The 16,050-nt window shown below is 42.3% G+C and overlaps 1 protein-coding gene across 1 annotated transcript in view; it reads right to left on the bottom strand.

The window, feature by feature from the left end:
* The window catches only part of LOC102382057 (canalicular multispecific organic anion transporter 2), a 361,044-nt gene that overhangs the window by 90,428 nt on the left and 254,566 nt on the right, over positions 1–16,050 (bottom strand). Inside the window, exons 35-39 of the mRNA XM_014518064.2 lie at positions 13,482–13,622; positions 10,330–10,464; positions 9,879–9,902; positions 6,943–7,093; positions 3,166–3,335 (exon numbers count right to left, since the gene is read on the bottom strand). Coding sequence (XP_014373550.1) covers positions 3,166–3,335; positions 6,943–7,093; positions 9,879–9,902; positions 10,330–10,464; positions 13,482–13,622 — 621 coding nt within the window. The remainder of the gene's footprint in view (positions 1–3,165; positions 3,336–6,942; positions 7,094–9,878; positions 9,903–10,329; positions 10,465–13,481; positions 13,623–16,050) is intronic.

Genomic DNA, 16,050 nt, shown 5'->3' with positions numbered 1-16,050 from the left:
ATGCACTCTGGTCAAGGGTTTGTGGGTACCCAACACCTGGTGCCAAAGCCCTTAGCAAGGCACCTAAATAAATAGTCTGATTTAATAAAAAGCAGAAAGCCCAGCAGCTCCCAACTGACTTCAGTGGAAGCTGATGCAGACTCAGCAGTTTAGCTAATCAGGTGTTTTATTTAGACACCTAAGGTTCACCCAACTTTAGGCACACACGGGGAAAATCATAGCCTTGACAGAGATTTTCAAAGGCACTAAGGGCAGTTAGGCACCTAAATCCCCTTGAAAATTAGTGAGACTTTCAAAGTCCCATTGATGCCTTTGAAATCCCGTCCTTGGTGATATTTTCAAGTGTGCATGTGTTGTGAGGAGGCAAAGGCAGCTTACCCATATGTCGGGGAACTGCGGACAGACATCTACCTTTCTGCCTATGTAATCAGAGGTGTAGCTGGCACCCCACCCCCATGCCCACCATGGAAAATGCAGATGTTTGGGCTGAAATGCTCTGATCTGAAGAACGCTCACAGCTTTCACTGGTTTTAATGGGAGCTGCAGACCCCAACCCTTTAGAAACCCCTTTTATGTAGGTGCCCAAATAGAGATATAGGACACACGTACACCAGCTGGGAGCCAACCAGGAAGTCCACTGCACCCACTTGCTCTCACCCCATGTGTGCCAAACCCTAGACAGGAGGCAATGCCGCTTCCTTAGAGCAGGGCTGAGCACGTGTCAGTAAGAGAGCTGAAGAGTGGCTCCAACATGCATCTGGCACTGCTTTGAGGCAGCTCTGTTGACTCATTTTTAGGAGCTGGCACATATGAATTGGGAGCAATTCATGGGCATGCTTCATGGCAGTGCTTCCAGGTGCTGTGTAGACATTGCCCATAAAAGTCTTGTTGACTGTCCGATCTGACCGATATGCTAATCAGATTAGTAGGAAGACGTGAATAATACCTTGGACCAGCTACAATAAAGATTAACTCTGACTAAAGCATATTTACATAACATTTTTTAAAAGCTCTGACTGTACAAAGTTTAATGAGATCACCAATGGTTTTTATAACGAGTTTTCATGTTACTGGTATTAACACTTGCTTTAGCCATACATTTACATGATAGCTGATTTCAGTAGTGCGGTTTTACTAAAGCCAATGACAGAAACTGGTGGTAACGTCCGGAGGACCACGTCTGGTAGATTGGATGTATTCCCTGCCACAAAATGGGGTTTTGGGGGTTTTTAAGTGTCATTCAGGCTTCCAGGCTTAGAGGAGAGAAACAACAGTGGCTCAGTCAATAAATGTAATTGCATGAAAAGGTTTCAAGGAAACCTCCCAAAATATGACCAAAAATAGAGTTTAAAAAAAATGACTGAGGCAATCATTTTTTCTGGAAACACAGGTTCAAAAGGATGGGTCTGTTATTTATTAGAAGTCAAGCGATGATACTCATGAACTGGAATCATGAAATCAATTAGTTTTCCCATTAGTGTTGATTTGGATGCTGGCAGCCCGGTGCCGTCTAATATGCATTAGGAATTTAACTTGTCAGTTTAATATTACAGATGACTATAATGCTAACCTTGGCACCTCAGATTCATTTTTAGGTCTCACTAAATTACCTGTCTTATTTTGTCAATGTAAAAAAGAAAGGGAAGACTCTTTGAACAAACAGGGCTATTTTCATGTGCTTGATAAATTATTTTGTGAAAAATAATGACGGTATCATACAAAAATAAGACTGAAAGGGACCTCAAGACATTATGAAATCCAACCTGTTGCTCAAGGCTGGATCATCTCTGGTCCCAATCAACCTAAATAAAATTTGGGAAGTTTTAAGTCCGGATTATATAACGATGGACACTTTACTCTCTCTCTCTCCAGATCATCTGTTCCAATGCTTAGTCGCCTGTATCGTTACAAAGTTCTTCATAACTCACCTAAATGTCCCATTCCTTATTGTTCTGTCCCAATGGCTGGAGAGAAGAGTTGATCTTCATTCTCCTTATACCTTTTTTTTTTAATTTGAAGACTTATCAAACCCTGCTCAGCTTTCTCTTCTCTAGGCTAAACAATCCCAAGTCCTCCAACCTTTCCTCATATGTCAGTTTTTCTAGACCTCTAGCCATTTTTGTTACTGTCCTCAAAAATGATTAGAGGTATAAACAGCATAATCCACCCTTCAATTCCATAATCAGGCACAGGGAACGAAGTACTCGAGAAAGGCAAACTAGAAAATTTGCTGCGTTTCGTTAAGTCCTGATTCTACAATGCACTTGAACGTGTACTTAACTTCAAGGTGGTGGAACAGCAGCACAAGGATAAGTGTTTTACTGAACAGAGGTGAACTTAAAGTTGAGCATGTGCTTAAGTACTTAGTTGAAGCAAAGCCTATGTCACTGGGAGTTAGAAAATAGCTATAAATGGGATTTAGGCTCCTAATACATATAAGACCCTTTTGAATTCTTAGTTCCTATTCTTATAATAAGGTCAACTCTTCACCTAGATGCAAAACAAAAGTAATCCAATTGTAGATTACCCCCCTAGAAAACAGTACGTGTCCTGCTTCTATTTGTTCAGAAAAAATATCCGGCTTCCTCAAAATAAAACAGAGGAAAAGCAAAGCAAAGCATTTCTCTGCCAGTGTGATATTTCTTCCCCAGTAGAAGGAATTACAGAAGTCACAGGCAGAGTTGGCCTGGGAGCATAATCCCTAATCCCTGGGTCCTCTCAAGTGTTGGGAAAATCAAACCATGACTGATCAGAAGTGGGTCAGTGAACTCCACGAGCCCCCAAAGGAACATTTGGCTGGATGGATGAAAGGTGGAAGGATTCAAAAATAACCAGTTGGAATTAGTGAGGCCCACTGCCAAAGGAGGTGACACCCCACAGCTAGGCTCTTTAGAGAGTCTGGGATGGGATTCACTTCAAAACCTATACATCTTTTTCATTTCTACATGAGATTTACAACTCTCGCTCAGTCACCAGGGCACCGATGTGGCAAATGATACAAACCATGAGCAGGTAGGGATGACTTCGTGTAACATGGAAACGCAGCCGCTTTTGGGTGGGATAGGGTAGTTGTGCAGGTGCTAGCAACACTATGAATTCATCTTATTAATTTGATAATCCCTCAACACGGAGCTACTATAAGTTCACAAGCGTAAATTTGCTTACCTGTCTGCGAAGCAATCTTTCTGCAGAAGGAGAGTGCGCAGGCCGGGGAGTCTTGGGTCTACCCTCCCCATCTAGATTGTCATGAGGTCGTATGCGGTGAAAATTTACTTTTGGGATTTGCAGGAGAGAACTGGTGTCTGCAGGCTGGGACTGCACAGATGTCTTTGAGCCTGAGAGGGACAGGAATCAGGAATGTGACACATTTGTATAAAAATGACTTCCGAATCTTAATCTCAGTGAATAGGAACTAAATACCGGCATGTGAGCCTGCAATAAATGAGAGTGCAAAACTCCACCTGGAGAAGTAGGTGGCAGGTTTCAACGCCATGTTGGTTTTGCAAAGCGTCATAGGAAGACAGAATATTCTCTGGATATTCTCAGCTTCTCCTTGACCACTGTGGTTACTCACTACGTCAGGTCTGCAAGCCCTTCCTTTAAAAGTCCAATGTTTTTCAAAGCAATTCTTTTACCCTGGAATGCATCCCAGAGCATCTCACTTGTCTTGGAGTATTTCCCAGAACAACAGTCCCATTATGAAGGAATATTCAAAACAAATACCTCCTGCAAACGCCAGGTTTTCTGACAACAGTAACAACAAAAACCCCTTTCAGTTTGAAATACTGAATTGTCGTTTATCATTGATGGGTGATTCATGGCTCCTTTTGCTAAGCTCATAGCACTTTACAATATTACAAACTATAAGCAAGGTGGGATGACTTCATTCAACATGGAAAAGCCATTTCTTGGGTGGGAGATAGCAGTTGCGCAGATGCCAGCAACGCTATACGGCCTCTTAACAATAAGGAGGTGTAAAAATTTGTGTCAGGTTAGAGCAATGGGAATTCTGCCAGGGCACCAGGGAACAAAAATGGAGATGTAATTACTAGTTGGAGTTAAAGATAGGACTGAGACTGCTGCTGCTGAAAGCCTTTGACTGTCAACCCAATAGCACTGTGGAGGACCCTTCTGAAGTCTGGATGCGCATCAATATATGTCACCGTTCTTTGCCTGCTTCATGACGGGATGCGAGCAGTGGCTTTCAATAATGGATCTATCACAGGTCCCTTAAGCAACATTGCTCCAACACTTTTCTCGATATCCCTTACCACGATACTACATGCGACCACCAACAAGCTTCCAGTTGGAGTGGAGCTAAACTACCAGCAAAGCCCTACTCCAGTGCTGTCTCCCTGGATGGGCAGTGATTCAGAAGGAAGAGTGCTTTGTGAATGGCTAGGACCATCTGCTGAAGCATTTCAGCTTTTTCACAGAGGTCTTTCCTGTAAACCTTGCCTAGGTCAGGTCTTCTGAGCCTTACAGAAGCACAGCTAGAAAAATCGTATTTACTCTCAACGCCCTCACTCTGAAGCGCCGGTGAAGTCTGAGCTGCTGCAGTGACCGGCACGCCACGAAATACCAGCGTGTCAAGGTCCAGCAGAATCATTAATGTCCAAAACAGCTTGACATGAGCTCTTGTAACATCTCTTCCTTATTTCCACATGGGACCGTTCATCCTATTTCCCAGGATTGTTGCTTAATTGTTACCAGCCAAATGCTTTTACTTTACCACACAGGGGAATGGGTAGTGGGATGTAAAGGTAATGAAAGACTAAGGAGAACCTCCATGCTGCATGCAAACTAGAATGAAGCTCAAGGTAAGAACAAGACCATTTGGATCAAACAGTAAAATGCACAGCACTGGGAGAGACAGATGAGGACCTTCTTAAAAGCAAAAAAAACCCTTGATTCCAAGAAAATTGAAAATAACCCCACTGAAGTCAATGGGACCTTTGCCACTGACGCTAGCGGGGCCAAGATTTTACCCCAAATATTTCCATTCATTCGAATGGGTCATTTAAAGGGACAGTATTAGGCCCTAATATTTCATACTATGCCAGTGCTTCCTCCTGATCCTAAACTCCTTTTGCTCTGTTTCTACATTTTTATTTCAGCTGTTAGATGGTAGCTGTGCATCTGAATGCTTATTGCTATGCAAATTTCCCCATCCCATTTCTAATCTGTTCCCATCTTTTATCATGCTGAACAGCACTGAAATGATGGGCATGTTAGAAACTTGCAAGTGGAAATATTCAGGGAAATCCTTCCTGCCTTATTCAAGACAAACCCTAAGTCAACACCCTGATTAGTCAGCACCCTGGGCTGGCACCCTGCTGGCCCCCCCACCAGTTATACTACTGACTATAGAGACAATTTGTGGCACAAGCCTATGAAAACCTGGCGCTCTGTGTTAATTAAAAATCCTCCTGCTCCACTTGGTAAACTTCATCAAAGAGTCTTTCAGCATAAGACTCCATCTTCAAACAAGGGATTTATGTTTTAAACACAACCTCTACCAGTTATTGCTCTAATCCAAGCCCTGAGGGTGGTGTGACTGAACAGCAGCACTACTAAGCGCTTCCACCGTGTGATGCATCCCAGTATTTCAAAGAGCATCACAACTATTCGGGCTCAAAGGCTGTCTCTAATGTAGGCAAGTATTGCTTCTTCGCTTTTTGCAGAAAAGACCTCGGAGGAAAGGGGGAAGACTTGGCTCAAGGTTGCATGTAGAATCAGTGGTAGAGCTGGGATTTCCTGCCACCCAGCCTGGTTAGCTATAAAACTGCAGGCCTCTCCCTGAAACATGGGCTGCGTGTAGCTGTGACACACACATACACACGTAACCCATTAGTCCTTCCCTGGAGAGTCTGAGAAAGATGCAGCAAAGGACTCTGTCATACCCACGGGATTTATTTCTTTATTATTTTGCTTTTTGTTTTTATGTCACACTTGGTCACACAATGTGGATAATCTGTATTAGTTTATAATGCACTTTTAGTAAATAGTAGGAGGCTGATTAGAGACAGCGGCTTTGCCACGCTGCTTGACTCAGTCTTGGGCAATGTTCATGGCTCATGTACCGTGAAACAATAAAGAATGCCCCGATTCTTCAATAAGCTGATCTTTCTAAAGAATGAATTATCCCTCTCCAGACTTGGAGGGGGAAACATGCCCCTCTCTTGGTCCATGGAGAGAGATGAGCTCAACATGAAAAAGTTCTGCACAGTTTTGTCTGGCGAAACACCCCCAATCTCAGGCATTTCTCTGAAGCTTATTCATACTTCCTAGGTCTGCAAAACTGAGTTGGGGTGCTCCTGAGACAAGGAGTTTGGGAGGATTTCTCCAGCGCTTCTGTGTCTAGCAGATGCCCCAACTGCCCATATCATTTTTTTTTCACTTATTCAGCCCAGCCTAAAAGCTCCTTTCATTCAATATATTGCATAAAAGTTAGAGACACTGTCTGATTTTTCCCCATCAGTTTTCCAGCTCTCTAAAGCTGGTAGAGCAGGCCACACCATCGTATTTCAGAAACCAGCAGAAAAATATTTTCACAGATGTGTTTTCTCTGGGATTTTGGCTCGGAAGTCCCAGATAGCTTGTGCGAGTCTGATGGGGCTCCCACAGTTCTTAACAGCCGTGAACCTTGAAGGCCAGATGGGAGATGGATTAAATACAGCCGACCTACAAATCCTGCCCTCCCCACAGTCCAGTCCCTTCCTTCTGTCTGAACCCTTAAAAAAGTTTCAGCTCCCTATGGGTGCACAGCTCACCTGCAGTAAGTGATTATTCCAGCCAGCTTATTTCTTTAGTATACCTTCTGGGTGGGCTTTTCAAAGATGCATTAGACATCAGGTCATCGTTAAAAATGAATGGAAATTTGGTTTCCAAATCCAGGCAGTTTTGAAAGCCCCGGTATTAACAGAGGTGAAAGATTTGTACCTGACTGAGATTTGAGATAGGATGGCTTCCTCTCTCCCGGGGTGCCAGCACAGGGGCCAGAGTATGGAGGTTGAAACATATAGCTGTCATTTGGCAATGAATGTGTGCGGCCAACGGAAGGCTTTCTCACACTCAGGAGGTCCTTGCTGGGGGACAGAGTCAGAGTGTCATTTTTGGAGTGGAAATTGGTCTGTGAAAGAAGAGAGAGAGGAAACATCACAGAGTTGGAAGACACAAGGCACCTGGAAGCCCTAGTTACAGCCATTGCAAGAAATATGGGGCACAATGGACATGCAAATCGTCAATATGTACAAGTTCTACTGAAACAAAATGCACGAATGGATTGACCAGGAAGCTGTACCCCGCATTTTGTATTGTCAATAAATCGTCACACAGAATGAACCACAGAAACAGAGGGAAGCAACACTAGTAATAAACCATGACTATTTCAGGAATACTTGAAAGGGGCATCATGCCTCAAGGCGCCGCAAGAGTCACATGCTTTGCATAACTTTTATCATAAAAAAATAATAACGTCTTCTATTGGTGCCCTCCTAAGCAAGTTAGACTTTTGCAAAGGTTAGTACAGAATAGTAATTCCTTCTTCTAACAATTGAGAAAAAAAGTATAGTTGACAGAAGATGTTGGCTTTGACTTCCAGGATAATTTTATTGGTTTTCTTTGCTTTTCATATAATAAGTAATTAAATCAAATGCTTTTTGGATGGGGAAAGTAAATCCTGGGCCTAAGGGCTTTCGCTCTCTTTAATTATTAGAGATTAGGATAAAACCTAGCGTAGGGGACAGATTATCACACATCTGCCCGCTGCAGGGGATCTTACAACCTTCTTCATAAGCATCTGGTACTGGCTTCTGCCAGAGACCTGATATTGAACTAGAGGGACTTTGGGTCTGAGTCAGTAGGGCAACTCCTCTGGTCTAAAAAACAGTTGTAAGGTATTATCAAAAGTGGAAAGAAAGTAAACTTGGTGTTGTATTTCTAACAAAAGAAATACTTCCTTTACAAAAGACTCCATCAGAAATCACAGAAAGTGGACAAGCATGCCAAGGAGCTCAATAAAGTACACATCTCGTCCCCTCCTTTCAGGGTAACCTAATCATCCTCTACTGGCAAATCTTTCACTTGCTCCATGTGTTACAATTTTTTTTGGACTAGAAGTTCAGAGGTTTTTAGAACAGCCAGAGCAAAATTTCATTACAGTATGTTGTAGATACAGTAAAACACGACAAGATTAAATGGAATTTACAATAAATAAAGAAATAAAGAAATAAATGAGAGAGAGAGAGAGAGAGAGAGAGATCACTGCTGTAAATTTAGCCAGGCATATCCAAGTACACTCACTGCTCATGAACTTGATGGTTTAAAAGCACACTAGCTCCATTGGGGGCTACAGACTTTGCTATAACTCAGAACAAGAAGGGAGGAATCTACTGTAGCAGGGCTGACACATCTGCTTTGAAATCCTCTGATTCTCCTTCCCCCAAGCTGTATGCTTACATCTTTCGCTGTACATTATGATGCCCATAATACTAGAGATGACCCCCAAATAGGAACTTAATGTTCAAATCCATTTGGATTTGAAGGGGAGACTGATTTCAAGACCAGAATCAGAACCGTGTTTCCTGTTTAGTTTCCCAGGCGGGCTCCAGACCTAGAAGGGGTTATTTCCTATTTGGCTGAATCTTGTGAGATAGCAACCCATACAGCAGAAATACTGTGATAGCAGCTAATCTCATAAAAGCCATTTAAAATGGCTGAAAGATGATCCCATGAAAGCAGGAACCAAATGGACCTGTGCAAATAAGCAATTTTTGGCTCAGTAATTCAAGGGGGTGGGGTGGGGATCTGTTTCGGGTTTGCTTAAAATTAATTGCAGAAAAAAAATATCTTGGTGAATCAAAAATAAAAATAAACTTATTCATAGATTATTCATAGATTTTAGAGACATTAGGGCTGGAAGGGACCTGGGAAGATCATCAGGTCCAGCCCCCTGCCCCAGGGGCAGGAAGTCAGCTGGGGTCAAAGGATCCCAGCAAGAGAGACATCCAAATGTTTCTTAAAAGAGTCTTATTCATTTTTGGTAATTAAAAAAATAAAATAAAATTGGGGTACTTTTCTAAACTAAATAACATTTCATGTAGGATATGTTTAATCAGCATGTTTCAATGTTTCAAAAGCCTTGAGATTCTTCTTTTTTTTTAAATTCAACCGAAACAAGTTGTCAAAATTGACACGGTTTTATGACATTTTGGTCAACCTAAGTTGGCATTTTTTTTTGGCGAATGAAAATTTAGGCGAAAAAATGTCACCTAGGTGACATTTTTGACATTACATGATTGTCAAAAACCTAGTCTTCACTTAATCTGGATCAAGATTCGAACAGCGTTCTCTTTAGCTCATCTCCAGTTGACACCTAATTTTGAAACAACATGTTCCATACAAAAATGTTAAATGCAGTTTACAAAGTCTTTTGGACGTGATACCATGAAGCATGATGGGAAATATTGTCACGGTTTAAAGGAGATGTATCCCAAATAAGTAATTAGGATGACAATCAATGAGAATGATAGAAAATTTATCAACAACACAAACATCCAAAAGTAGGTAAATGGACAACCACAGAGAAAACAAGGATGGATCCAAAAAATGTTGGAAGAGTCATGTCTGTTGAACAGCAGAAAAAAAGCACTTGACTGCTACACATCAGCTAAAAATGTCTAATGTTTCAAAGAGCAGATGGTTAAATCAGGGCTCAAAATACTGGTAACTTCTTTGGGAAAAAAACCAAAATGATACGAAACCGAATATTTTTCAGGTTGAGATGATTGCTCACAAGGGTTCACAAATCGAGCATCTCCAAGAAATCCACATCTGGTGCGTTTCAGTGTTTTGTTTTTTAATCTGGCACCCATCAGCAAAGCACTGGGGTGCCTCTGTTGCTCCAAAATAATCAGTACCAAACAAAGGGGATGTGCATAGCCCCCACTGATTCGGGGCACACTTGCTCGAGGCCATGTTTTTTCTGCACACCAACAAGATTGGTATCAGACGGAGAGGAAGTGGCACAAGCCACACTTTTCAATGCTTTTCTGCTATTGATTTTACTTGAAGAAAATGTAATGTTTTAATTAAAGATTAAAAAAAAAAAATGTAGAAAAACAAATACGCATTTTCCCCAAGGAGCCAGCTTTTTTGGCCAGACCAACTGTAGCCCTAAGCCAAATAGCATTAAAGACAGCATCCTGTTTAGATACCAGGTACGGTGCTGGTTGCAAAAATGGCCGAACTGAAAATGCCATTAGGATTAACTATGCAGTATTTAGAGCCCTGCAAAACATCAGACTATACAGTGACCAGTGTATGTACATTGCTTTCCAGAGCATTAAGTAAGAGTGTGTTAGTATCATCAGGATAAGAGTCATCCGTCAGAGCTAAGGACCAGGATTTTTCAGAGAGAATATCTGACGTCAGAGACAGAGCCTCCATCTCAGCTAGAGGGATCTAAACAAGGGAGAGATGATTAAGCATAAGAAACCAGGACAGAAATATTTTGAAAAGAAAAAAAAAGTATCATAATCTAGACACTAAAACATTATCCCTAAAATAAGAACATCTACATCATGCATGCTGTTACAGTGGATCAAACTATAAAGAAATGGTGTTAAAAAAAAAAAAAGAAAAAAGAAAGAAAAATCACATTCATACTTAAATACTTAACTTAAATACTTACAAACAATTCATAGAGGAATTTATAACTGTGCACTAAATGGTAGACTAAATGTGTTGCAAGACAGATGGGTTTCTTTGTGACCAATTGCAAACTAAAAGTATCATTGGCCTAGATGCTAGCTATATTTATTATTCTGGCTACAACTAAGTATTAGATGCTTGGAAAAACCCCATATTTCTCAGATATCTCCCATTAATGTTAAATGCTATGGCAGCATCCCAATTCTGTTTGACACTAGCTTATTTTGCTTGGCTCCTCAAAAGCTTCCCTCAACCCAAGATTGTAAGGGAAGGAGGCAATAATGTGCAGTTGTATGGGGGTGAAAAGGATGACACCTGTATAACAGCATCTTTCATAGTTGGACCTCAAAAAGCTTTACAAAGTTTAATTGAGTCTTTACACACCATGAGAGGCTGGTATTAGCATAAATGACGCTACCTGGAAGTCCACTGATGTCAATGAGAGCCTTCTAGGGTTTGGCCATTCCCATGAGTTAGGTGGCTAAGCTGGGTAGGCAATTCTGTAGTTGTCCATCTGCATCTTTAGGGAACTAAATATCTTTTCAAGCCTACCTCGTATCGACGTCCCCAGGGCTACAGCAAGTCAACAACAGAGCCGGGAATTGGCATTGTGACTCTTCTATTTGTATACACTCTGATTTCAGGCAGACTAAGATCCCTCTCAGACACATCAGGCTTTCTAAGAAACACAGTTTATTACTTTGAGCCCTAGTGGGACATCTCAACAGAAGAGGTTGATCTTTTCCCAATAAAGCTGACGCACTGCTGTCAGCAGCCCCACAGCTGGATGTTGTGCTTAGAGGGTAGGTTTGGCCTTCCCATATATCTCCCCCAAACCCTGATATTTGTCTTGGAGATTGTTATGGTCTTGTCTATGGAAGAGTTGTTTGTAAGGGAATGTTTCAATAAGACAAGACAAAAAGCTGATCACATAGGCTCCATCACCCTCTGCTCCAGGGGTGGGCAAAATGCGGCCCATGGGCCAGATGTGGCCTGCCAGGCTATCCTATCTGGCTTGCGGGGCCCCTAAAAAAATTAGAAAATTAATATTTATCTGCCTCTGGCTGCCTGGCATGCGGCCCTTGATGGCTCAGTAAGCAGCCCTCTGCCCGAAATACTTGACCACCCCTGCTCTACTCCAAGGCAAACATCCAGATGGCTTCCCAATAAAACTGTTTCATTTCTTAAACCTGAGGATTAGCATGTGCATTTTAAGCATCTGAATGGTTGATTTCAATAATAAATCTTTCAAGAGAAGCCAGGGAGCACAGAGCCTTATCTAACCTGGCAAAAAGCTGGTTCTTCCCCTACTCTGTTTTGGATATGGCATTCAAGCATATGGGTTTAGTGATGGGAGAACCTCAGAAGAATCAGAGGTTTGGTTCTCTCCCAACTCTGGATCTGTGACAGGGGGATAGTTAGTTATCTCCCCAGTAAAAGCTCTTCTGGGGGATTTCTAGCATGTCCCTCTAGCACCAGAAATACCAGAACAATGCCTCTTATATTTCAGAGCTCTGGAAGCAGCTAAAACCAGGAACAACAGGGTCAAGTCCACTTGACCCTAAATCCAACTGTGGCAGTACAGAGAAACCAGAAAGACACCCACTGAATTCCCTGGAGAACACCCCCTCATCATGACCGAGGGATTCCTAATGTCAAAGAACTGGTTCTGTACCCTCCTCCAAATCAAGCCACGTTGAAGAGAAAAGGGGCCAGTGTGGTGGACATTAGTGATTCCCAGTTGGTGTAATGGCCCTAAAGGAAGCCTTACACTGCAATACGCTCCATATCGAAAACTGCACATAGTCTTCATTTCATCTAAACTTGTTCTTCCCTAATGAAGAGCAAACATGTACTTGGTTCTCGGTGAAGTGGTAAATAAGTTTACTTCTAACTGATTTAATGAGAAATCTTCAGATCCCTTAAGCAAAAAATTACAATAAATATTACAGTTTGACTAATCAAAATGAAAATGACAGGAAAAAACGAGGGGGGTTGAATTATTATTACTCCCTAATTTGCTCTAAGGGGTTTTGGACTGTGAGTGAGCAGGGTTTGTATTTCAGCTAGAATGATTGAGGGAAATGCTTTTTCTGGTTTTAGTTTAATGCTTTCAGGTCCCAATTCAAGAAAGCAAATGCTTAAGTTCACTCTTATACATGAAAGCACTGAAGTGAGGGATTCGTTTTAAGGGTTTCATTAAGAGCTGTCTCTTGCTACCAGGAATTGGGCTTCAGATTGGTGGCCGGTGTTGAGGCTACACAGCTCTACTTGCAAGAGACCTCTTCAGACAAACTTATGGAGCGTGAGCCTCAGCTGTGTAAATAGATACAGGAACAGAGAGACGCAAGGCCCATATGCAGCACCTTGGATTCGGGCCCAAGGCCGTCCACCCTATAATCCAATCTGCATGGTCGGTGCCCCATGCAGCAGCAAGGGTTTGAACTCAAGAGCCCAGTTACAGAATCAGGGCCACGGCTTGTTTGGTCCTCCCCCCACCAAATGATGCTCCTGCAGGGAATAACCGAGTTTGGGATTTACTGCACAAAGGAGGAAATGGTAAATGCTGAACTCCTGCTCTAGCTAGACTATAAAACATCTTAAACAAGAGGAATGAAGTTGCCCTCCCATACAAGAAGCCCGTGTGGTTTTAAGGTTAAAAAACCCTATGGCCTTGTTAGATAAAGTAAACACTTTAAAATTTGTCATAAAGGTCTCACTCGAATTGAGTTTGGAAGGAGACTGTGCAGGAAATGAGGAATATTAACCTGTTTCTCAGAGTTGTAATATTCAGGAGCTGGAAGGGCATAATGATGGCACACAGAGCCTGACAGGTTGTCCATCAGCTTCAACTCTCCTTCCAGAGATTCCTGGATCAGCAGTGATAGGGTATCAAACAAGTGCCTTTCCTGGGAGCAGTGTCGTATAGCATGCAGGAGGATAAAGCAGGCCAAAAAAAAAGAGAGAGAGAGAGAGTGAGGGACAGAGACAGGGAGAGAGGAGGACAGGGGAAAAAAAGCCAACCAAAGAAGAAAAAGGAGTTGTTTTCAGAGAGAATGGTAGGAACAGAAATGAGCAGGAAGGGGAAGTACAAGACAGGAGGAAAGAGAAAAAGTGCAGTAATATCACAGTCAGATGTGAACGCTTTCTCCGACTTTGCCAGAGATGGGACCAACGCCGAACACCCTGGAGATCTGTGATGGTTTAGGTGCTGGCCCATCTTCAGAACTGCTCTCATCCTGAATGACCATCCCCGGCTATTCCTATACGTTGCAGAATCCTAGCAGGGCCATTGTAGCAGAAGCCTCTTGCTTCTTTCGGTGACTTTCTAAAAGAGAAACTTCTAAAAGAGTTTCTAGAAACCCCTATGCCAACTCTCTTGACCAGGGAAGCTTCCCATGAATGAAAGCTGCCTCATGATCAGAGGTGCTGAAACTCCTCACCTCTTCTTGGCAACTAGGGATATTCAGCCACAGCAAATATCAGGCCACTAGCTTAGGTGCCTTAATATTGGGTTCAGATTTCTAACATCAGACGGCCAACTTCACAGCGTTGGCCGTAACGTACACCACGGGAATGTTGCATGCGGTGAGATCCCATTTTCACAAACAGTAAGGCAGTCATTTAAAAGCTATTCCTTTTGTATAGGGAAGATCTGATATATACAATGAAACAAGGACCATCATTACACTTAAATGGCACGCAGTACAAATATTCTAGGGATTAGGCAAGCAAAAGAGCATGCTGACCACATGCCCTTGCAGGTTTGCACTCTGGGAATTGTATTCCGCTACCATCAGGCATTCAAGCACTAGATTTGTTGCAGAGATTTTGACTGAAAGGAAACAAAAGCGTCGTGATTGTTTCAAAATCAAGCCCTCCTGAGATTTCCAAGGCATCTGTTTTGGTGGAAAGAGCAATGAATACCATCTGGAAATGTCTATAAGGAATGGACTCTTCCCTTACCCCACCCACCCATCTCTAAAGAAAAGACAGTTCAGGTTCTTCAAGTCTGTCCCAGTACAGTTCACCTACTTGTTTCTTAATCTGGCAGTATGATCTGTAACATATGCCCACCTACAGAATACCGTATTTCTCACATCCGTTGCATCCAGTTCTCACATCCATTGCTTTAGAAAGGCAGAACGAAGGAAAAAAGACCTTTTCTTATAGAATGTAACTGAGTTGCAGCAGCTAGGGACTGGGAGCTAAGCCTGCTCGTTGTTCTGCTCTCTGTGAATCGCCTGCAAACTCTACTCTTGCTTTTGCCCAGTAAGCAGCGGAAACCGTGTTTGCTGTTTTTCCTCACATGCAGTGTGCCCTGCAATTTTCACCAGCTAGTTTTTGGAAAAAAAAGTTGTGTTGTATGTGAGAAAACATGGTAGCAGGAAGTACGGTGGATGCTCTCAAGAAAGACTGAACGAGACGGGTGTAAAAGATAAAGGGGGAAATCTCACCCTCTGGCAGACACCCGCGCTAGTTGGCAGGTACGGGGCAGGGCAAGGCGATCCAATGCTCTTGCATGCTACATAGCAGCAGAGCCAAGTTGGAGCCAGTATTTGCTGTGGTCAGTGATGGTGCTTCTTTTTAAAAGGACAGCAAGATGCAATGTAGCAGGAGATTCCCCCACATTGCTCTGAGCCACTTTTCCCTGTGCTGGCAAGTAGGGTTTGGGATCCATCCTACACCCGTGTTCAAGAGCAAGAGATATTAGTTGCAGCCATGTTGAACTAAAGGCATAAGCAGACAAAACTCTTGGGGTAGTGGTGTTATCTTTTATTAGACCATTGCAAAAAACATTTTAATTTGCAAGTAAAGATTTATTTTTTTTGCAACTATTGAGTTGGTCTAATAAAAGATACTGCCTCTACCCCAAGAGTTTTGTCTGCCTAAGAGCAAGAGATGCTTTCTAGTGCTTCAGAGCTTGAAAACAAGTTTAAAGGTTTTACTCTCTCTTCATTCCTAGGCTAAAGATTATAAATACATTGTCTATCTATCCATAAAAGCAGTCATCAGGCCTGGATGCTTTTTTAACCTCAATAATGAGAAATCAAAATCTCCTATTTAATGCACAACAGGGGTTCAAGAGCGGGTTATTTTTTGTACCCTTTTATTCATATGCAATTTGCATTAGAAACTTTTGGGCCTGATTCTGGCCTCTTACTTGCTCTTCATCAGCGTAGCTCCACTCACTTCACATTTACCAGCATGTAAGTGGGAGGAGAAGGTGGGAAAGGCTTGTCATATATTTTTCTTTACAAACCATGCAGGGGTTTGGCCAAAGCGTACTGACTGAGCGCTACCTAAAGATGGAGACAGATCTGAACTGTGTGGTTT

Source organism: Alligator sinensis, unplaced genomic scaffold (genome assembly GCF_000455745.1).
Source record: "Alligator sinensis unplaced genomic scaffold, ASM45574v1 scaffold876_1, whole genome shotgun sequence".
Classification (NCBI taxonomy): domain Eukaryota; kingdom Metazoa; phylum Chordata; order Crocodylia; family Alligatoridae; genus Alligator; species Alligator sinensis.
Note: the sequence above shows the minus strand (reverse complement) of the source record. Positions and strands in the feature narration are given on the sequence as shown.